At 37.7% G+C, this 24,847-nt stretch overlaps 2 protein-coding genes across 3 annotated transcripts in view; both read left to right on the forward strand.

Moving 5' to 3' along the window:
* LOC137294654 (ral GTPase-activating protein subunit beta-like) overlaps nt 1–24,847 on the forward strand; it is a 374,261-nt gene that overhangs the window by 218,142 nt on the left and 131,272 nt on the right. The gene's annotated exons all lie outside the window — the stretch shown is intronic.
* LOC137294986 (1-phosphatidylinositol 4,5-bisphosphate phosphodiesterase beta-1-like) overlaps nt 1–24,847 on the forward strand; it is a 133,755-nt gene that overhangs the window by 98,781 nt on the left and 10,127 nt on the right. The window contains exons 7-24 of one of the 2 annotated variants that reach the window (XM_067826222.1): nt 1,638–1,738; nt 2,999–3,165; nt 8,271–8,417; nt 8,997–9,154; nt 9,661–9,740; nt 10,188–10,272; nt 11,744–11,828; nt 12,665–13,008; nt 15,263–15,359; nt 15,729–15,813; nt 16,179–16,251; nt 16,692–16,743; nt 16,946–17,100; nt 17,195–17,359; nt 17,677–17,776; nt 17,989–18,093; nt 18,523–18,623; nt 20,217–20,231. In XM_067826222.1, the coding sequence (XP_067682323.1) occupies nt 1,638–1,738; nt 2,999–3,165; nt 8,271–8,417; nt 8,997–9,154; nt 9,661–9,740; nt 10,188–10,272; nt 11,744–11,828; nt 12,665–13,008; nt 15,263–15,359; nt 15,729–15,813; nt 16,179–16,251; nt 16,692–16,743; nt 16,946–17,100; nt 17,195–17,359; nt 17,677–17,776; nt 17,989–18,093; nt 18,523–18,623; nt 20,217–20,231 (2,115 nt within the window). The remainder of the gene's footprint in view (nt 1–1,637; nt 1,739–2,998; nt 3,166–8,270; nt 8,418–8,996; nt 9,155–9,660; nt 9,741–10,187; nt 10,273–11,743; nt 11,829–12,664; nt 13,009–15,262; nt 15,360–15,728; nt 15,814–16,178; nt 16,252–16,691; nt 16,744–16,945; nt 17,101–17,194; nt 17,360–17,676; nt 17,777–17,988; nt 18,094–18,522; nt 18,624–20,216; nt 20,232–24,847) is intronic. The other variant, XM_067826223.1, reaches the window with a different exon arrangement.

A 24,847-nucleotide genomic window follows, 5' to 3' on the forward strand; every position in this document is an offset into this window, starting at 1 on the left:
AATGTATATATTGGTAAAAAATACAAGTCTCTCACTGGCTGCTTTTGAAAACATGTTTGTTATGATTTATGTATAGGAATTTGTACATGTCTAGGTCTAAATAACCTGGTACAGAAACTATAAGAAACATTTACACACTTTGAAGGAGCTTATGAGATCAATATGAGTCACTCAAGATGTTTACCTTCTTTGTAACCTCCCTGTGTACTTTCTAAAATAAATCTCAGCAGTTGTTGAGAAGATATTTTGGTGAGGCCAAATGGCTAAAAAGGGCTACAGTTTGCAAGGAAGATTGTTAGAACTAGGGGAAGCATGCCATTGCTTTCCATAATGAACAGGATATCGTGCAGTTTATGCAGCTAGCATTTCGCGAAAGGCTTTCAGAAAACTAGAAACTACTTCCCTGGCAACTGATCACCAAAACACTTGCAGCAAAGGTGCTATGTGTGTCAGATGTAATTAGTTGTCTTGTGTACGTGATATTGATTTGCCCGTCAATAACAAGAAGGGCTCAATGGTCAGGATGTTGTTATCTTTTGTGGCGTAAGTTTACCATTTCTTGTTATATGACTTCCCAACTGAAGATATAGCGCAGATTTCAGTATGGTGTTTCTTGGTTGTATAGGGTTGCAGTTGTTATTAGAAAAACAGATTTATATCCACGGCAAAGGTTCATATGCATCATTAAATCTTGAAGATGATTTAACCATGGTGATTAGACTAGAGTGGAATGCTATGTCAGGGTGTTCATGTGGCAAGAATGTATGAGAACAATATCACATTTGTTCCCTTGTTAAGTCCACAAATCTTTGGTGAATTGATATATTAGTTGTCACATGTATTCTGTTACTGTTTATCGCAAATTGTGCATGAATGCAGTAGTAACTGAAGGCTGTCTTCTGAAGAAGAAATAATAAGGAAATGGGTTTGTGGTGGAGTTTTGATGGATCAATATCTCTCTGTCCTGTGTGGTGTTAATTCAGTAATGTATCGAGTACTTGAGCCACATCTCACTATAGTTGATGTGTTGACAAACACATTTTTAAATACTATTCCTTTAAGGATTATCTCAGTTGAACTTATAACAAATTTGCAAAATGGTGAAACTGAAAGGTTAGGAAGGGATAATGTCTGTCGGTTATCTAAACATAGGTCATTTTAATTTTGTATTTAGTCTGGGTTTGGTGTTGTTGGAAACAGTTTGTGGTGTGGTAGCAGTGCGGAGCATGAGTCTGGAGGTGTCTTTGGATCAATAGTCCAGCTGATCAGCACCAGGTTCAATTTTCAAAGAGTTGTTTTTCAGATTGTTACCAGTACTAGAGGGTAGTTGGGCAGAGTGCAAATGATTAAAAAGATTGAGATATTTCCAAATATAGATTTTCTTATCAATCATGGTAAATCAGTGATGCAGTGAAGAAACGATAGAATGCCTTGTTGATGACATTGAGATTTTGAATAGTGAATGGTGTAACCAGAAATTGGTGTTTGTTATTTCTCTACATCATAAATTTGTAGTAATGATGGCTCGTAATCTTTCTTTTCACGCTTGAAGTAGATGTAATACATAATAAGAACAAGACTGGAAGAAAGCTTTTGTATCTCACTGATGTTTTCATGATACTGTTTGTTCTTTCCAGAATGGCACAATCGACCCCAGCAAATTCACCTTTGACAATTTCTTCAATTTCCATCACCAGCTTGTTGGAAGGACAGAAGTTGTCAAGGTTTTTGAAGAAATGTAAGATTCAAATTTTGTTCTTGATTTGTGTCACATGTTAAATAGGTAGTGAATGATTTAAGAGGGTAGGAAATTAGTTATGTGAAATACTTGATTAATTGTTGTGATGTACAGCACCAGTAACCAGGGCATATCAGTTGTGTCCCTTATCTTCATACAGGATCTGCTAATCAATGGATTGGTATCTGGATGAATATTGTTGGTCTGCCAACATGATCAACCTGTATCACTTGAGGCTTTACCAAATTAACCCATGTGACAACGTGATAGGACTGAAATACTGTATAGTGTGACATGAAATCCATCCTACTCACTAAAAAGCAAACTATTGTACATCCATCATGGTATTTACGCTAGTTGTTTTGCTCAAACTACAAGCTACATACACATTGTACCCAAGATAAGTACAGGATGTCATGTGTATTATATGTATGGTGTACCAACATATGTTAATGGTGTACCTGTATCACAACATTATGTTACTGGTGTACCTGTATCACAACATTATGTTACTGGTGTACCTGTATCACAACATTATGTTACTGGTGTACCCGTATCACAACATTATGTTACTGGTGTACCTGTATCACAACATTATGTTACTGGTGTACCTGTATCACAACATTGTTTCTTGAGTACCTGCGACACTACATTATGTTACTGGTGTACCTGTATCACAACAGTGCTTCTTGAGTACCTGCGACACTACATTATGTTACTGGTGTACCTGTATCACAACATTGCTTCTTGAGTACCTGCGACACTACATTATGTTACTGGTGTACCTGTATCACAACATTGTTTCTTGAGTACCTGCGACACTACATTATGTTACTGGTGTACCTGTATCACAACAGTGCTTCTTGAGTACCTGCGACACTACATTATGTTACTGGTGTACCTGTATCACAACATTGTTTCTTGAGTACCTGCAACACTACATTATGTTACTGGTGTACCTGTATCACAATATTGCTTCTTGAGTACCTGCGACACTACATTATGTTACTGGTGTACCTGTATCACAACATTGCTTCTTGAGTACCTGCGACACTACATTATGTTACTGGTGTACCTGTGACACAACATTATGTTACTGATGTACCTTCGATACAACATTGTTTCTGGTGTACTTGTGACACAAGATCATTACGGATGTATCTGTGAGACAATGTTACGTCATTCGTGCACCTGTAACACCGCGTTATGTTACTGGTGCACCTCAGTGTGTTTGCATAATACTGGCCGTATGTGATGTAGGGGAGCCAAAAAGAAGCCATACCTGACTGTGGAGCAGTTTACGGAGTTCCTCAACAAACACCAGCGAGATCCGCGACTCAATGAGATCCTGTACCCATTCTACACGGTAGCACGAGCTCAGGAACTCATAGATCAGTATGAAACCAAAACTGGGATGGCACAGAAAGGTAGGTTGCTTGGTTCTCTAAGTTTATCTCCTATTCAAAGAATTAGTAAATAACTACAAGTATAATCTGATGTTCTGAAACTTGAGTATGAATGTCTTTGCTATGGATATATCAAGAGGTTATTCAATGGAAAGGAATAGATCCACACAATATGATGTATTTTGGGGAAACTGATTATATTGGCTGAACCTGGTTAGATGTTGTACTGCCTGGCTATGTTGTCTTCTTTGCTGAATAACTGTATGGGGACCCACTCTATGCAAAACTACTTACACTTACAATCATTTCAGTAGATATAATGGCATTAGATATTTTCTTAGATCATTACCTTTAATAATTTGATTTGTGTGTTGTCCAAGTAATGGATGACATGCCTGTACAAAGGGGAGTAACTCCTGTCAAATGAGACTTCATTTCTTTCAGAATATTAAAACTTTTATGTATGTCATGATGACATTTATATGTGTCTGTTTAATGTGGTTACTTGAAGTAATTTCTCAGTGTCTCATCTCTGTGACTGTTTGTGACTTCTATTTGACAAGCTTTCAGTCTAAATCTTACAGTTTAAATGTTCAACTGTCTTGAATAAATTCTGCATGTGTGGAAAAAGATTAAATCTGTCAACATTTCAATGTAAGATATCCATCTTGTATTCTCTCTCAGGAATGATGTTTTATGGATAAAATTACCATTATTTGAATGGTTCTAATGTGAATAGGACAAAAAGTGAGTGAGTGTAGCTTTAAGCCACACTCAGCAATATTCCAGCAATATGGTGGCGGTCTGTAAATAATCGAGTCTGGACCAGACAATCCAGTGATCAACAACATGAGCATCGATCTGCGCAACTGGGAACCGATGACATGTGTCAACCAAGTCAGCGAGCCTCACCACCAGATCCCGTTAGTCACCTCTTACAACATGCATAGTTGCCTTTTATGGCAAGCATGGGTTGCTGAAGGCCTATTCTACCCCGGCACCTTCACGAGTCAAATAGGACAAAAAGACAGTGGTTAAAGTGTTTGCTCATCACACTGGAGATCCTGGTTCGATTCTCCACATAGTTTACAATGTGTGAAGCCCATTTCTGGTGTCCCCTGCACTGATTTTGCTGGACTTTACTAAGAGCAGCAAGGATGTGTCCTTATATGGTTTTTTTTCCTCTTTCTATGTACATGCTTTTATTACATGTGAGGACTGTATTTTCATAATTTTTTTAAAGAAAACTGTCACCCAGAATTTGATGTGGAATAATATCTGTTTAATGATTTCAACTTTTACTTGTGTTTACAGAGGAAGGTAAGAATGGACCCTTTGTATACCTGAGAATGTAGACTTTTAAGTTGATTTCAGAAATTAATAAGCAGTTTGAAAACCAGTTCAATGAAGGTAAAATGTAGAAATGTTAAACATTAATATTTTACAAACATTACAAGTCTTGAGACCTAAATATGAAATATATATTTTCAAAATTTATAAACAATCATGAGCAAAGTTTTCTGGTATATTTATAGTATGCACCACTCTATTGGGCTGGTTTTACTTTGTTTTCCTTGCTTGTGTTGCATGGTGTGTTGAATACAACACCTCATTAGCTTGTAGACAGAACATTTATTTACTAGTACTGTTATATTTTAGTGGTCCTGTGACATGATATAGTCCACCTCCCAGTCTTTGGTTTTAGTGCATTTTAGGTTGGGACAAATACCTTGGCCTTTTCATGTATTTTTTATTCATTTGTTTCTACATACCACCTTGAATATGATTATCTTATTTTCATTCTGCACAAAGAAACACATGAATATTATGTTTTATATATACATAGATGTACATGACATTAGGCATGGTTCACTGATGCATCAAGGATAGAAAACCTAGGCTTGAATGGTTCACTGGTGCACCAAATATACAAAACCTAGGCTTGAATGATGCACTGGTGCACCAAGGATGGAAAACCTTGACTTGAATGGGTCACTGATGCACCAAGGATAGAAAACCTTGACTTGAATGGTTCACTGATGCATCAAGGATAGAAAACCTTGACTTGAATGGCTCACTGGTGCACCAAAGATAGAAAACCTTGACTTGAATGGTTCACTGTTGCACCGAGGATAGATAACTTTGACTTGAATGGTTCACTGGTGCTCCAAGAATAGAAAACCTTGACTCGAATGGTTCACTGGTGCTCCAAAGATAGAAAACCTTGACTCGAATGGTTCACTGGTGCTCCAAAGATAGAAAACCTTGACTTGAATGGTTCACTGATGCATCAACGATAGAAAACCTTGACTTGAATGGTTCACTGATACATCAACGATAGAAAACCTTGACTTCAGTGGTTCACTGATACATCAACGATAGAAAACCTTGACTTGAATGGTTCACTGATACATCAACGATAGAAAACCTTGACTTGAATGGTTCACTGATGCATCAACGATAGAAAACCTTGACTTGAATGGTTCACTGATACATCAACGATAGAAAACCTTGACTTGAATGGTTCACTGATACATCAACGATAGAAAACCTTGACTTGAATGGTTCACTGATACATCAACGATAGAAAACCTTGACTTGAATGGTTCACTGATACATCAACGATAGAAAACCTTGACTTGAATGGTTCACTGATACATCAACGATAGAAAACCTTGACTTGAATGGTTCACTGATGCATCAAAGATAGAAAACCTTGACTTGAATGGTTCACTGATACATCAACGATAGAAAACCTTGACTTGAATGGTTCACTGATGCATCAAAGATAGAAAACCTTGACTTGAATGGTTCACTGATACATCAAAGATAGAAAACCTTGACTTGAATGGTTCACTGATGCATCAACGATAGAAAACCTTGACTTGAATGGTTCACTGATACATCAACGATAGAAAACCTTGACTTGAATGGTTCACTGATACATCAACGATAGAAAACCTTGACTTGAATGGTTCACTGATACATCAACGATAGAAAACCTTGACTTGAATGGTTCACTGATGCATCAACGATAGAAAACCTTGACTTGAATGGTTCACTGATACATCAATGATAGAAAACCTTGACTTGAATGGGTCACTGATACGTCAACGATAGAAAACCTTGACTTGAATGGTTCACTGATACATCAACGATAGAAAACCTTGACTTGAATGGGTCACTGATACGTCAACGATAGAAAACCTTGACTTGAATGGTTCACTGATGCATCAAGGATAGAAAACCTTGACTTGAATGGGTCACTGATACGTCAACGATAGAAAACCTTGACTTGAATGGTTCACTGATACATCAACGATAGAAAACCTTGACTTGAATGGGTCACTGATACGTCAACGATAGAAAACCTTGACTTGAATGGTTCACTGATACATCAACGATAGAAAACCTTGACTTGAATGGGTCACTGATACGTCAACGATAGAAAACCTTGACTTGAATGGTTCACTGATGCATCAAGGATAGAAAACCTTGACTTGAATGGCTCACTGGTGCACCAAAGATAGAAAACCTTGACTTGAATGGTTCACTGTTGCACCGAGGATAGATAACTTTGACTTGAATGGTTCACTGGTGCTCCAAGAATAGAAAACCTTGACTCGAATGGTTCACTGGTGCTCCAAAGATAGAAAACCTTGACTCGAATGGTTCACTGGTGCTCCAAAGATAGAAAACCTTGACTTGAATGGTTCACTGATGCATCAACGATAGAAAACCTTGACTTGAATGGTTCACTGATACATCAACGATAGAAAACCTTGACTTGAATGGGTCACTGATACGTCAACGATAGAAAACCTTGACTTCAGTGGTTCACTGACGCATCAAGGATAGAAAACCTAGGCTTGTATGGTTCACTGATGCACCAAGGATAGAAAACCTAGGCTTGAATGGTTCACTGATGCACCAAGGATAGAAAACCTAGATTTGAATGGTTTACTGATGCACCTATGTGACCTAGGATATGAAACTTTAGGGATATAACACATACTCTAACCTTGTCAGAGAATCAGCAAGTTGACAATCACAGTCACAGTGCTCCCAGCTGGACAATCACAGTGCCATCAGTTTCTGGTCTGTCAGGATGGCTCAAGTCTGTAGCCTTCCATCATGTTCCAGAAATGTAGCTCTCCATAAACACCAGTCAGTCTCCCCTTCTAGAGAGATTTACCTCACAGATTGACCATATCTATCAGTTATTCCTCCAAATGGTGACCACCTGAGACCAACATGCAGGGACTGAGTAATTACATATTGTAATGCAATTCTGAGCAAGTCTGGACATCACTACTGCCAGATCCTGGACACCTTGTGGCAGGCAGCTTACTGGCATGTTAAAAAGTTGGTGTGTGATTGCTGTCAAACGTGATAGATTCTTTATTTATCATCTGTGGAAGAGCATTATTGTCCAGTTTTGAGAGGAAATGAATGATCAAATTTGGTCAGTTTGACCATGACTAATCCTGAATTAAGACTGAAGCTTGAAGGACAGGATATATATAAGCATTGAATTACTGATCTTTCATAAGACACTTTCATAACTGATTTCTGATTTTTGTGTCATTTTCACAGTTAGAAGTTCATTTCTATATTTCTTTATACATTGCATTCCTGCAACTATGCATGGCAAACGTGTTCTGTTATTTTTGTGTTGTTTTGATTTTGATCAAACAAATTCTGGAATTGTTTTATACATATTGGTCTGGTAAGTCTTTTGATGTTGTGACTGTGTTTTCATGTCCCCAAGACATCAGTTATCACTGCATCAGTACAGTAACTAACAGTATTAGTATTGGGCTCTGGGGGGATGCAATAAACAACCATCAACACAATTTTTTTATCAGTTTTGTAATTTTAATGCTGTTTTGAGGTTATTGTCTTTTCGAAAAGTAACAGTTCTTAGGGTTATTTCAGAATATTTTTAAATATACATTTGAGTGTAGGTTGACATTCTAACAGAATAATGACATGTTCCGAATATGTAGTAGTATGTATGTCCTTCTGGTTCATAATCATTTGAGTGTGTGTTGCCAGATAGTGTGAGTAGCTAGGGCGTGCTTGTTAGCAGGATGATACATGGTATTTATATCACTTTGTTCCAGGACACCTGTCCCAGGAAGGGTTCCTCAAGTTCCTGATGAGCGATGATAACAACCTTGTTCCTCCCGAGAAGCTGGATCTCAGTGAGGATATGGACCAACCTTTGTCTCATTACTTCATCAATTCCTCACATAACACTTATCTCACAGGTAGGTAATACAGTGTTTGTCTCAATATTGGGGTCTCACAGGTAGGCCATATAGGTTTTGTCACAATACCAGTTTCTCACAGGTATTCATACAGGATTTGTCACAATATCAGTATCTCACAGGTAGGCCATACAGGATTTGTCACAATATCAGTATTTCACAGGTAGGCCATACAGGATTTGTCACAATATCAGTATCTCACAGGTATTCATACAGGATTTGTCACAATATCAGTATTTCACAGGTAGGCCATACAGGATTTGTCACAATACCAGTTTCTCACAGGTATTCATACAGGATTTGTTACAATACTGGTATCTCACAGGTAGGCATACAGGATTTGTCACAATATCAGTATCTCACAGGTAGGCCATACAGGATTTGTCACAATATCAGTATCTCACAGGTAGGCATACAGGATTTGTCACAATATCAGTATCTCACAGGTAGGCCATACAGGATTTGTCACAATACCAGTATCTCACAGGTAGGCATACAGGATTTGTCACAATACCAGTATCTCACAGGTAGGCATACAGGAGTGGTCACAATAATTTCAAATACCTTGTGTTGTTATAGGTCACCAGTTCACTGGTAAGTCGTCGGTGGAGATCTATCGCCAGGTGCTGCTCAGTGGATGTCGATGTATTGAACTTGACTGCTGGGATGGCCGTGGACAAGATGAAGAACCAGTTATCACTCATGGCTTCACCATGTGTACAGAAGTACCATTCAAAGTAAGCACCAATCAGGCCTGTAACATGTGTAAAAGTAGTATTGCAGTATTGTAGGCTTCACCAAAGAATTTGTTAGAAATGAGTGAAATTATCACCACCAATGAAATGACTTGTTACATAGGTGTAAAAATAACATTCTCAGTTTCTCCAATTAAAGTGAGTCACAGTCATATAATAAAATTTATGCACCAATGAAACAGATTATTACATGTGTGTAAATGTAGCTTCCTAAGGAGAAGTGATTTAATCATTTAAAAATTACAAACAGAAATTTTGTTCAAGTAGATGTCAACATCAAATATCATGTTTTAAACTATACAAAAATAGTAATCGTGCTAAAAACATGTTACATGATGCATGACATGCTCAAAGCGTTAGTATGAGCACCAGTCGGGTAGCTTTGTTTGTGTGGACCAAGGTAGACTTCAGGAGCTTGTAGAAAAGCTGTCTGTTGTTCTGATATGTGTTCATACATCACCATAACCCATACTGCTTGATGTTTACAGGATGTGATAGAGGCTATCGCAGAGAGTGCCTTCAAAACCTCGGACTATCCAGTAATTCTCTCCTTTGAAAACCATTGCACGTGAGTTCTGGGACCTGTTTTTATCTATACAGCTTCCATTCCACCTGAGGATAATCAGCAGGTGCTGTGTACAATGGAACAGTGCCAGAAGAACATGATAAAGTGTTCATATCGGACATGTACTGTATTAAAATAGAGACCATTGAAAAGGAGGATAGTTAATCAGATTAAAATATGAAGTAGTGAGAAGCTACATAGAGTGTAACATGAAGTGACACAAAGACTTTTAGGGATCATGCTTTTAGGGACAGTTGCTATAATATGCATCACCATGACTTTAGGTAAAACTAGCCTGCAACTATTAACCACGAGGACAAGTGACGTGAAGTTGGCAATCAGAAGAATACTAGTAATTGTTGCATTTAGTATGTTGCCAATCTTGTGCTCTTGCATTGTATTTTCATCAACTGTGGACAGAGTATTGCACACTCAGCTGTTCTGTTTCAGTCCTCGTCAGCAAGCCAAGATGGCCCATTACTGTCGGAGTATATTTGGAGAGATGCTTTTGACTGACATCTTGGATGAATATCCAGTAAGTTAAGTTTTTCTTGCCCAGAAACAGTCATGAGAAATGTAGATAGATGAGGTTTTAGGGTGACCTTTGGCCTTAAAAGGCCTTTCTGTGTTCATAAGAAATGTCCCTGGACTGAGAAATAATTCCCTTTATGCATCATTTCAGGTGCGGTAGTTCACTGTGTTGATTTACCATTGAGCCACTAGACTGGAGGAAGGAAGGCTTATCTATTACATCAATGATGCTTTAAGGATGTAGGATGTTGGGGAGGAATGTCTTTTGTCTTTTTAAGTTTTAATATTTATATTTTCTATGATAAAACACACATTAAATGGAGAATATGTACAAATCTTGGTTGTCTTGGGGATTTTTAATCTGATACATTCCTCAGTGTCACAGCTATGAGTTATGAGTATGGACGGTACATCTCTCACATGGATGTCACCTGTCACCTGTATTTTGAACTGATCTAAACAGAATTAGTCACTGAAATGAATTTTAGCTTGTGTTATTGATTCCGGAATCCTTCAAATGATTAACCTCGTTTTGCTATACCAGGGATACTCTACAACAGGGATCGGTCAACAGTAACTTGGTTCAATCCCAGCGCACCTTCACTTGTGTTTATCAGTTCTTCAGCCAGTTTATTGTATGAATGAATTATGGCGAGAATTAAGAGCAAGAATTATATGTGAATGGATGAAAAAAGGCAGAAAAATAACAGAAGCAAGAAATACATATGTGAACGAATGAAAGAATAAATGATACACTACGTCACATTTTTCACACACCTAAAATGCACCCTCACATTTTTAAAAAAATTAAACTATCACTATTACTAGCAAACACCTTTCCCTTGATGGTATATTCCCCACATAAACATTAAAGGTGTATGTGAAAGATGTTTCAGAGCAATAAGTAGAAACACTCGAACAAGGCACTGTAGTATTTCAATGCGGATGACATCAAATCAGCAATTTGAGGCGATGACCTCAAATACATCCTATCAATTTTTCAATTTTTTTTTAAAGTTATAAAACTACTATTACTTGCAAACACATTTCAACTAAAGGTATATTTCCTGTCTGAAAATTAAACAAATGTGTGAAAGAAATTTGTAGCAATAGAATTCAGTCTTTCTTTGTTGTGTACTGAGAATTAAAGCCAGTGAGCTATAACATGCCGACTTGAAACTTTACAACAAATCCACTGTACCAATAGTGACACTAATAACAATTATTTGACTTAAAATGAAGTGACAGAATAGGTAACTTATCTCCTACATGTAGGTTTTTTAGTTATTACAACACTCAGCCAATGTATTCAGCTGTCGAAAAGAGACCGGTTTCAATCTTCAAAACTATACTATACTATAAGAGACATGCGCTAATGAGCTATTCGAGAAGTGACTACTCCCCCTGTTAGAGTCTCCCTGGTTATACACATGCTCGTGTGTTTGTTGATTTTAAGAGTCAAATTCTTCTTTCAGCTGGAGCCAGGCGCTCACCTCCCATCTCCTGACCTGTTGAAGAGGAAGATACTTGTCAAAAACAAAAAGAAACATTTCCATAAAAGCAAGTTCTTTATTCTCATTCGGATATAAATAGCAAATCAAGTGTATGATCAGACATTTTTATGTGAACAGAATCCCAAAGGAAAGTGTATAAGTTACAAAGAATTCATTAATCCTTAAAAAAGCATGCATTACTTCAACAAGCTCTTGGGATTTCAAAAGATTTCAAAGCGGGAGCATTAGAGGTCTGGTCAAAAGAGTTTGTTGTTGAAGGATATTGTCTGTTATTTACCACTTTGAAATCATATGGTTATATTCCTAGGAAAAACTCTGTATGCCCTAATTAAACACACTGGGCACCTTTTTACAAGCATGAAGAACAAGTCAAAACTCAGCAGTAATGAACCAGCTTTGTTCAATATAAATGAATCTAAATGAATTCTTCCTAAATATGAATGTGTTAATGCAGCAGAATATGCCCTACAGAGTTTGGAGGCAATGGTTGTAACTGAAACTGAACATGAAAAAGGCTTACACCACATGATGTATATATTTTTACCCCCACACAAGCGAGGAGATGTGTTGAATCCTTTTTGGTTTTTACATTTTATGTCCATAAAATTATGTATTAGTGGTTTTGGCTATTTATCTTAGTATTGGCAGCATGTGTACATAGGTGTACCGTAGAGTGACATACAAGATTTAATTAATGAGAATGCACAATGATTTCCCCAATCCATGAATCAAGGTTATCCGAAACTTCAGGTAATTCTTTTATAATATCCCCTAATGAAACATGGACAGGGTTTGGACAGAAATTGTGCCATTGATATTATTTGTAGAGTTACTGATTGATCAGTTGTGTTCCTAAAACTGGTTTTATTTTATGATTGATAGCACCAGATGAAGAAAAATCAACTCCAACCAAAGTATCAGCGAAAACCTCCGAGCCAAAACCTAAAGTTGCTGAGGAGGCTGCAGAAGAGACACACCCTGCAGAGAAACCACAGGATGATTCAGAAACAAAAACTATAACAAAGACTCTGTCCGTCTCTAGTGAAGGTGGTGGGGAGAAGGCAGATGCTCCGCCAGAGGGTGGGGCAAAGACTGAAGGGGGTGCTGAAGAGGAAATTTTCAACAGTGAATCAGAATCAGACGACAGTGAAGAAGAAGATGAGATTCCATCTGATATGATATCAGAGGAAGAAAAGAAGAGACGACAGCGGGTGAAGAAGGACAGGGTAAGTGAAACGTAGATCCATACTTCTGTTTCAAGGCGTCTTAATTCAGCAACAGGGGATATTGATTAAGGCCTGTTTTCAACTACTTGAACTGCAGTTTTATATTTATTATGTAAAACACTGAGACCAATGTTGTGAAATACTGAAAGTTTCATAACATGTTTAACGTAAAAGACAACATGCAACACAAATAAAACACAATCATCACTTATTCATGACATATAATATTGCTGATAGTGAAAAACAAATAAGCTAGCGTACAATCACTAATCAAAAGTGCAATGTTTTGTACTTGGGTTTACCTCCCCCAATATGAAGCACCCTGGAGACCAAACCCGATCAGACCGAGTGGATGTGCACTCAAGAGTAACAAACTGTTTCCATTGGCTTATTCAGTTGCCGATATGCAGAAACCTATTTGTGTGTAGATTTCAGAAGTATCTTGAGAGTAGGAGAATACGTTTTTTGTGGATAACTTCTTTCATTGTATATGATGCAACATTTCATTATGGATTGGTTGTCAAGCAAGAGTGATAACAGTATAAGAAACCATACTGAAATATCGCATCATATACAATAGAAGAAGTTGTTATCCATAAATACTGTATACAGAGATGCTGGGTTTTGTAAATATATGCTCTCTGCATTTCCGTTCGATCCAATCAACAAATACTCTGATGTTGAACTACTTGTGTTTGTCCAAGTTCATAACAGAACCTTGAAACTGACAATCTGTGTTTGCAACAGTGTCAATCAAGTCATGCAGGAAAAATGGATGCAGTTCGTTTGCAACCCAGAGATATAACAAGTCTTGTATACAAGTATGAAACCAGATAGGTGTTAAGTTCAAATTGCATGCGGTCAGTGATTGAAGTTGTGTATTGCGTGTTGTCATCAGCAGACAGACAGGTGGATACATAGGTGTCAGTAAAACAGACATTGAGTTTTGTTAGTGACAGAGACAGCTTGTCACAACCAACATATTTTCTATGTTTCTATAGACACGTGTTAAAACATTTCAGTTTTTTTTAAGCTGAGCACATTTTAGCTATGAAAGTAGTATTTCTAATGCGACACTTTCTTAGAATCTGCAAGTATGGGACCAGTGTTTTTATTACTACAGACGTAAGATGCTCTTGGTCATAAGAAACATCTCTTGTTTTCCAACTTCAACCGTAGCATTAATAGTTGCTGTGTTTGTACAAGTTGCTTTCCCAGTTCAAGCTGCATGAATCTAATCACTGCGCACTGGGGGAAAATTAGTGAATTGCGACTTCATGTCTTTTTTTTTTCATGGCGTTATTTTTCAATCTTTGATGGGCATTTAGAAGTGGAAAACATAAGAAAAGCCAGATTTATGGATATCAACTTCTTTATTGTGGATATCATAATGTTTCAGAACGTGTGTTTGCTCCTTCATCAGGTGGAATATTGTCATATTCTATATTATAGATAGCTCAATGTCTTAGAGCATGTGATTGCTTCTTCATCAGAAGGAGGAGCACCTGATGAAGGAGAAAGCACACGCTCGGAAACATGTTATGCACAATAAAGAAGTTGACATCCATAAATCTGAAATCTGGCTTTTTTGTTATTTTTCAACTTTACAAGTTGAAAGTGCATTTTTGATAATTTATTTCTGTAAGTCCATACCAAAAGATATCAGAATCTGCAAAATTGAATTTTGCATGTGACCTTTAAGTGATAAAATCTCTGGCTGCTTCCTCAATACATGCACATCATCTTTTTAGTGGCATGACTGAAATAGATTTACTAACTTCGTTGTGAAAATGGAAATCTGTTGAAACCTGTTTTGTTTGTAAATCTTTATGAGCCATAGATGATTAAAAATTGCTAAAAAATGAGTGATCTAGTCTTGTGGCTAGAGTGTCTGCCTGGAGCACAGAAGGCCACTTGTTTGGTCCCCAGGCTGCATCTTACCAAAAGACCAGGAGGTGTTGGAATATTCATGGTGAAAAGTGGCTCAACTGCTAGAACCTTCTAGTGCCAGCATATGTCCACACTTCTACAAGCAGCCACCCATCCATGCAAGAATCTATGCACCTGCAAATATCTTGAATGCAGTCAATCATATTTAACCCTTCCATAAATGTGACATTTAACATTTCACTCTTATAACCTTGCTAGCCATCAGTAGGTGCAGCACTACTGATGCAGATTAAGGCAACATGTATTCATTCAATATGGTTGGACTGTATTACGCGGTGATGTTGCATCATTTAATGTTTCCCAGGGTACAGCTGGCAAGGAAGCTGAGGCTGCCATGGAAATGTCACTCCTCGTCAACTACATACAGCCAGTGCATTTCCATGCCTTTGATGTATCAGAGAGTGAGTTTTGGGATTCCTTAAATAGTGTCGGGATGTTACAATCAAATGCTGTGTGGTATTTCTGATTGTCTGTATATTGAGATGCCTTTTTTTCATTGTTTCATAATAGGATTTTTAATGAATGGTATATCTAGTGAGTTCTGCATTTAATATTCTTCACCTTCCTATCCCATTGAAGAGTTTAAAAAATATTACAAAATGTAAGTTCCTGGAGAAAGATGCTAATTCTCAGCTACCTCCATCATGTGCACATGCATCCACATATACGTCAACAACATCAAGGGCCACAGGGTGGTGACATGTTCCACAGCATTGGGGTGGAAACATATATTCCTTTGTGTGACTTAAAAATATTCTGTATTTTTCCAGAGCGTGATAGAAGTTATGAGATCTCATCATTTGTGGAGACACAAGCTGCAAGTTTGCTGAATCAGTACCCAGTGGAATTTGTCAAGTATCCTTATCTACAGTCTGTCATATGCTTGCAAACAAATGTTTGCAATATTCTTAAAAGTTATTTTTAATGTTCAGCCTGGGTAACAGGACTGAGATTTCTTCAGAAGAATCCTGGTTAGAAAGCCTGGCAAAAATATGTGATTGGAGAAGCAGGTTGAATATGACTGGCTGATTGTTTTCCAGAATGTTTTCTTCCACATGTTTGACCAGGCCCAGTGTGAAAGCAATACTTATTGAAAACATACGTTAGACGTCTAAATGAAATTATATTTTATCTTACTCTCCAGGATGAATGCAAGGTTATGTTGTCAGTTATTTCCAGCCAATATCTAGTTTGTTCTGACATTCTTTAACTCAATGAAGCTACAACAAACGTCAGTTAAGTCGAATCTACCCAAAAGGAACTCGAGTGGACTCCAGCAATTTCATGCCTCAGGTACGAACCTTACACCCTGCCTTAATACAGATATCAGCCATAGAGCACAGTGCCTTTGCCATGAGTATCACGTTTACACACTATGTTCTCCCATTACAAGTTTAAGATAATGGAATGCATATAAATGACATTATGTTTATGATACATACACTGCTGATACATAAACTGCTGATACATAGTAATACCTGTATTATTGTGGAAAGAGTTATTGTGGAAAGTTTTGGAAGGGGGTCAGGTAGCCTAGTGGTTGAAGTGTTGGCTCATGCTTTTGACCCCAGTTCAATTTCTGGGTACAGTGTGTCAAACTGTATGCCATTGTTTGTCTAAATATAGTTCCCAAAATATGCTCAGTTTTGATGATTTGTTCACCGCATGTTAGACCTGTGACATTCATGACGAGAATACAGGGCTTTTATTGTACAGGTAATGTTTACTTTCAGATTTTCTGGAATGCAGGCTGTCAGCTTGTGGCACTGAACTTTCAAACTTTGGGTAAGGTTTTCTTGGTGTAGTTGGTTGATGTGGTCCTAAATATTTGATTGAAAGAGTAGCTGACAAAATCCACACTTTATTATTTCCCAGCTTGTTATATTTTGAGGCTTGTGAATACATTTATCAATTTAACATAGCATTGCTTGAAGTGATCCATTGATATGCTTTGCTAACCATTATTGTGTTCTGGTTGTTATTGCAGACCTTCCAATGCAGTTGAATATGGGAACATTTGAATATAATGGTAGATCTGGATACATACTCAAACCAGATTTCATGCGTCGAAAAGATCGCCACTTTGACCCCTTTGCCGAGTCTACAGTGGACGGGATTGTCGCAGGCACTGTTAGCATGAAGGTAATACATGGAAACCATTCATGTGCCACACAGCGGTATGTGTGTCCCACTGCTGTACAATCATGATCTCATTCACTAAATCATCTGTTGGCAGGTAATCTCTGGACAGTTTCTGTCAGACAAGAAGGTGGGCACATATGTAGAAGTCGACATGTATGGGCTGCCAACAGACACTGTCCGAAAGAAGTTCCGAACAAAAACCATTCCAGCAAACGGCATTAACCCTGTCTATGGTGAAGAGGCATTCGTTTTCAAGAAGGTAAATTTGTTAAAAATGTCATATTTTTTCACTTCTTTCTGGGTTTTTTTGTAGCAAGATGAACTTCATTTGTCCCATTTTCATTCTTTACACAAATATTCCAAATGTTGCTGAATTACAATTTATAGTGTATGTGATATTAGTGTTTGATAATGGATATAACACTAATGCTGTTTAAATATGAGGAAGTAGGGTGATAGTGATGATATATCAACATCTTTTTTGGAATTTACAATAACTATGACGACAAGAACCCAAATGACTAAGTGAAAGGACTGTTGTGCTTGTAATACTTGAGTTTCATGATGTGATTTCAGGTGGTATTGCCAAACTTGGCAACTATACGTATTGGCGTGTTTGAAGAAACAGGGAAATTAATTGGACATAGAGTTTTACCTGTTGAAGGCCTACGCCCAGGTTAGTATGTTTTCATGTGAAAGAGTTTAGTTTTATGCCACCCTCAGTAATATTCCAGCTATATGACAGTTTGTAAATAATCATGTCTGGATATTGATATTGCTGAATTAAAATTTTGAATACATTCTGATGATGTAAAACCGCTGGTGACAAGCTGGGATGATATTGGTAGATCATTGTTGTCTGTACTCACATGTTACTTCTGATTTCAGGTTATCGCCATATTCCACTCCGTAATGAATGTAACCAGCCTTTGCCGTTACAGACTCTGTTTGTTCACCTCAGCGTCAATGACTATGTTCCTGATGCATTTGCTGGTATGGTATAGAACATTCAGTTTCCCACATGCTCTTCAGGATTAGTGCATGCAATAATTTAGACCTGCAACATGACATGTATTTTATGGCAAACATGGTACCTAAGTATTGACTGGACATGGATACGAAATTTCAACATCAGTAAGTGGTCCCACTTTTTCCTTATCATTTGTGTGAAAGTGTGATTTTTATGCATACATTGGGAACAGTTGTTGGGCAAGTAGCTTAAGTGATCACATGAGAACTTCATGGTTTACCTTAGGAGCAGCTGAGCTTGGGTTGGAAACCCAGATACAATAATGATCCCTGATCTATCAAATTTCATAGGTACTTTTGGTGTGTAAGGCATGCTTCACATTGAGCTCTCCACCTTTATAGATTGTCATACTGTGATACAAACCAGTTATTTCAACTCACTCACCATTTCAGGCTTCGCCGATGCATTGTCCAACCCGCGCGAGTACTTATCGAAACAACTCATGGCAGAAAAACATGCCCAGCAGATGGCTGTACTGTTTGACGATGATGGGGTAAGTCAAAATACCTCTATAAACTTCACTTGTAAGAGATGATTTCATGCACTTGCCTCAAAAAAATGTTTCTGATCGATTTTGTTGATGAAGCGTTTAACAGGGAGAACAGTTTCCAGGTCATATGTGATTCAAAAGTGTTTTAATGCACTTTGCCCAGATATATAGAGTGGGAGTAGCATTTGTCTATCAGCAATCTTCTTTTTGTGTTCTGTATAAGTTAAAAATACTTGCTGCATCATTTCATGATTATTGCAGTTTGAATGTATGACCAGACCTTTAGAATAGTCTCTTCTCTGCTAAAGACACATTTTGATCTGAAAATGTATTGGAATTATTTCATTATGCACTCTGGTTTTGCATGATCAGTGTTTGAGCTAGTGTGGAACATGGATTTGCCCAGATAGAGAGACTGCATGGTTCTTGGTGTCAAAAACAAACTAAGCATAGCCATGTAATTCAAAATTTGAATAGTGACAGTTATCCAATCAAAATAAGAGTCAATATGTCAGTATGAAGTGAACCTAGAAAGGGGGCATCAATACATTTATGCAAGTTTTGTCTAAGCTCTGCCCACTTTCCATGTGCATGTAGCAACTGTTAACAACCCATTATCAAAGCTTTGTTTACACAGGAAAGGAACAGCAAATCTTGATGGACGGACCAACGAATATTAATCATCAGTATAACACACGCCCCACAGCACTTTACCATCCCACAGATGGGCAGAGAAATACCTCTTGATAGGGTGTGGAGAAAATTTTGCATTTTGATTGGTTCACATACTTGAGGATTGACAGGTGAAGGGCAAACTGAATTTGTGGATGACATCACATCACCCTTCTGTACTTGAAGTTGATTATGCAGAGAATAAGGGAAAAAATGTAAGATTAAAGCTTTTAGTACTTGGTTAAGATAGTATCCATTTCTCTAGAGCAAATGGCATATTTTAGATTTCAGTAAATAAATTGACTATCCACAGAACTTGCTTTTCCTCCAATACCAGTTCTGTGAGATACTGAATTATGGCCACATCTTCCTATGACCAGTTCTGTGAGATACTGAATTATGGCCACGTCTTCCTATGACCAGTTCTGTGAGATACTGAATTATGGCCACATCTTCCTATGACCAGTTCTGTGAGATAGTGAAGTATGGCCACGTCTTCCTATGACCAGTTCTGTGAGATAGTGAAGTATGGCCACACCTTCCTGTAGCACAAAACATAGAAGACACTATGACCAGTTATGTAACACAGTGAAATACCTCAGTCATCCCTATGGTATGAAATCCAGGACTATAGCTACAACTACTTGTAGTCTAAAACATCAGGGTTTAATTGGCAACATACTGGCTGAATACCCCCACATCATGTCCACCCAGCTCAAACACTGCATGAAGAAATCTATGAGAAGATGAATGACTTTGCACATATTTGTTGCTGACAGTTGCCTCACTTATGGATTGAAAACATTTGCACTGTCAAAGTTAATTTGCTCTTTCTACTTTATTTTCAAATTGTTTATGAGTTAAGTCAGATTTTGTCACTCAGGTTGTTTTCAATTAATTCCCATGTATCCTCTTGTCTATTAGGATGAGCCGTTGGACGTAAGTGCTAGTTGGCCTGGACATGTGTGTCATGTTTTTATCTGTCATGCAGATTGTTGGAAGAGGACATGAAGGAAAGATTGAAATAGTTTATAGAATTTTAGAATATATTTCCAAAACAAACTGGTGAAATCAAGCACAGTTTATTTTCTATAAGATTGCTTATGCATCCGATACAGTAAATGCCTACAATGTGATATAAATTTTCACTAAAATTATCAAAATCAAAATTACTACCTCATGTCTTTGAATAGGGCAATAATGTGAAAGGTAAATAGATTGACATGAGAAGGGAAGTAATTCTGTCAAGAAAGCAAGTACTTCAAGGAAGAGTTTTCTTCTCTTGATCTTACAGTTTGATGTAAATATGTTTTCCTGCCTGCATCTATAACTTTATTGGTAAACCTAAAAGGCAGAGGTTTCATTTTGATTGTGTATTATTTTTTAATTCCAAAAGATAAACCTGCACAGATTTCGCATGAATTACAGACTACTCCTGTAAGGACTAAATCTGTCAGTTTTTCTTTATTGAGAGGATTCATTGGTATCATATATTCATGATTTACTTTTCTTTTTTGCATTTGCCTTTTACAAAAATCTATAAATCATAAAATTAGTAAACCACAAAAGCTCTGAGTCCTTTCTTTTCTGGATTTGTATGTCAGTTTGATTCAGTAATTGCTTCTATTGTAAAAATTATTCTTAGTTTTAAACTTATGACTTTTTGCAGATAAGGAATGGTGTAAAGGAATATATGTCATATGTAGACAAAAATCTATAAATTGTTTCAACACCTTCTGTTTGTCCGTCTGACCAATCATTATAAAGTGATGTTTTCATTGTATGCATGTGCAATTACAGAGTCTTGTGTGTACACAAGGAATGATATACCCTGGGGTATATGCAGCCCTTTACCCAGCCCGACATATTAACCCCCATCTGTTCACAAGCTGCATATGATGAAGTGTACAAGAGACACAAGGATCATCCGACATTGTCGCACACTGGCCCACCCACCATATACCATGTTATGCATGATGAATATCATAATATCATCCAATGTCATGTGACTGGACTGTTGAATATAGACATTCCCTAATATTAATATCAACAATCTGCATTCTTGAAGAATTCTCAAGTTGAATATGTTCAATGATGATTAAACATTTTTTACACACCATAAATGGTGCAGCTTGTGTTGTGTCCCTTTGTCATTCTAAATCCAAGGATGGAATTCTAATTCCAGAGTCCAACCTCAGTTAGATTATTGGTTTGATAGAACCATACAATTGTTCGTTGGGTTTTACCAGTGGTAGATATCTGGCTGGAACATGATTATCTCTGGGCTAGCATTTCATGTCAAGTTTTCAAGAAGTAATAATGTGAACTATTGTTATATAACATAATCCATGTAAATACATCAGCGTTAGATTACATCCAAGTAGCACAAAGGCAGTAGGATGGTCAAGTGTTTCGCCTTGCCAAAATCATGAATTAACTTTCTGATACACACTGAATTATTATTTGAATGAATAGTATTGAAGTGAGCTGTCAGTCACAATGACCCTGGCCTCCTTTAAAAGATTCATGAAGGATAGCTTGTGCTAGTTGTACAATGATATGTATGTACTGAGGCGAATATCGCAGATTAGGTATTAGTGTAGACAATATAAACTGACACACAAAAGTAAGTACACACCTGATGTTTAGGATTATTTTGAAAAAGCAACGTTAATATTTTGAAAAGTGTTTTGATTGTGACTTACAAGTGACAAACATTGTGTACCTGTTGCCAATGTTATTGGAATTACAGCTGTTGAAAGCACACACAAAAATGCTAAGATAAACAGCAGGCGAGCAAGAAGCAGCCATTGGAATTCAGGAGAACGGGACTTCAGACAGCTATATTGTCCAAATGTTCAGCTGCACAGGCAGACTATTGAGCTACATTAGCCAGACAGGCCCTCCATCTGACAGTCTCAGAACTGGAGAACCGAGAGTGACCAGTCTGCAGGATGACCATCACTTGTGTAATCTCCATCTTTACAACTGGATGATCACATGACCTCATCAGCTTCATCTGCGTTTGGCCACCATGTCAGCAGGAGCACAGTGATAACACAGCTACATGCTGCGGGCATCCAGGGCCTAGATTTTTTAAGCTCTCTTACGATAGTCTTAAGTGCCATACATTAACATTAACTTATGACTATCTTAGCGCTAAGACAGCTTTGAAAATCTAGGCCCAGATGTATTGACCATTTTGGTTCAAGTCATTGCATTGTAAGCTTCACTAAGTCATATATGTTGGGCAAGGAATCTGTGGCACTGACGCCATCTCACTGTGGTACAGTACCTGTTGTGTGCGCAGCATGTATACAATGACTTGTAAGTCAAAAACAAAATGTTTTTTTAAATATTTACGTTGGTTTTTAAAAAAAAAAAAAATAGAATCCCAAAGCACCACGTGTGAGTTTTGTATGTCAGTTTACTAGAAGAGAGATTAGTGTAGTGTCTACTATGGACAGGTGACATTCCGTGTTTCTGTAGTGTGTTTGGTATGTTTCTCCTATATAGATCATTCTGTAATTGGTGTTAAACACACCATTCAAGCTAAATATCAATTTGTATGGTGTTTGTTACAAATATTTTAACAGTCTTTGTGTCACCTGTTGAAATATACATGTTATAGATGCCAAATGTGTGTTCAACTTTGTTGTGTTTTTCAATAAGTGTATGCATGTTATATTTGGAAGTTTTTGTAATGGTCAAACCTAAAACTGTTGTTCAAGTGTTGTTTCAACATGGAGATTTGTTGTTACAAATAGTCCTTGTGACTCATCTGTTCTAGATTCAAGGTCATTTGAATGTACACACATACATTTGACTGTCTATAGCATTGATATCTGAGTCCTATATCTTAGTACACCCACTGAAAGTCAGGGACTTGCTTCCCCGTGGGAAATATATATGACTGTTTTGGGAACTGGATATTGTGGAATGAACTCAGCTTATGAAAATATGTGTTTTTGTAAAGTAGGTCTGGTCACATAGTTCTGTGCCATAAAAAGGTCCAAAACTTGATAATGGAATGAGAGTAACTCTTTCATTGTCATCATTAGAACTATATAAAGCACTGTTTCTTTCAGAGTTCAAATTCTTTCTTACCAACTGTTGTTCACTCTGCTGAGAATACACTACAGACCTTATGTCCATTTTTTTTCACTTAGTCTGCCTAGAGCCCTTTATCTTTACCCACATAAGGGTTCCCCTCAATACACATTAGGATAAAGGTTGGATCCACAGTACCCAGTGCAAAGGTAGCATTGTTGGAGATTTGATTTCCACAATCTCTGGAGGATGTGATATAAGCAAATATTGTCTCAAGGTATAACTGTCTGGACTATGTACTTCCTTAGAAGTTATGGACTAATATTGTCAAATGTGAAAATGTGTAGCTGAGTGTTCCTCATACTGACGGCATTTCACAGCCTGACGTAAACATTATCTTGCTCTGGCTTTGCCCAAATAAATTACCCCATGTATCTGTAATATACCACTCTTAGTATATCTGTGATTTTGCCCATCCATCACTGCATATATCTGTTATAATGCCTACCCTTCACTGGATATATCTGTATTAATGCCCAACACCCTTCACTGGATAGATCAGTAATACAGTCAGCACCCCTCACAGGACATATCTGTAATACTGCCCAACTCCACTCCCTGGATACACCTGTCATACTGCCCAATCCCTCCACAATATCTGTAATACTACCCGCTCCACTCACTGGATACACCTGTCATACTGCCCAAACCCTCCACAATATCTGTAATACTGCCCAACTCCACTCACTGGATACACCTGTCATACTGCCCAATCCCTCCACAATATCTGTAATACTACCCGCTCCACTCACTGGATACACCTGTCATACTGCCCAAACCCTCCACAATATCTGTAATACTGCCCAACTCCACTCACTGGATACACCTGTCATACTGCCCAATCCCTCCACAATATCTGTAATACTGCCCAACTCCACTCCCTGGACACACCTGTCATACTGCCCAATTCCTCCACAATATCTGTAATACTGCCCAACTCCACTCACTGGACACACCTGTCATACTGCCCAATCCCTCCACAATATCTGTAATACTGCCCAACTCCACTCACTGGACACACCTGTCAAACTGCCCAATCCCTCCACAATATCTGTAATACTACCCAACTCCACTCACTGGACACACCTGTCATACTGCCCAATCCCTCCACAATATCTGTAATACTGCCCAACTCCACTCACTGGACACACCTGTCATACTGCCCAATCCCTCCACAATATCTGTAATACTACCCACTCCACTCACTGGACACACCTGTCATACTGCCCAATCCCTCCACAATATCTGTAATACTACCCACTCCACTCACTGAATATATACTACCCATCAAAAGTTTAGACTCACTACTAATGTAAATGTAGTTATTTACTCCAGTCATCCGTTTCAAAACTAGATTTGCAATTGCAAACTAATCCATACTGTTTTAAGGTACTGTTTATACATGAACTGGTGAATTGTAAAACAAATTCATACTGTTGAAAAGA

The sequence above is a fragment of the Haliotis asinina genome, chromosome 8 (genome assembly GCF_037392515.1).
Source record: "Haliotis asinina isolate JCU_RB_2024 chromosome 8, JCU_Hal_asi_v2, whole genome shotgun sequence".
In the NCBI taxonomy this organism is placed as follows: Eukaryota; Metazoa; Mollusca; class Gastropoda; order Lepetellida; family Haliotidae; genus Haliotis; species Haliotis asinina.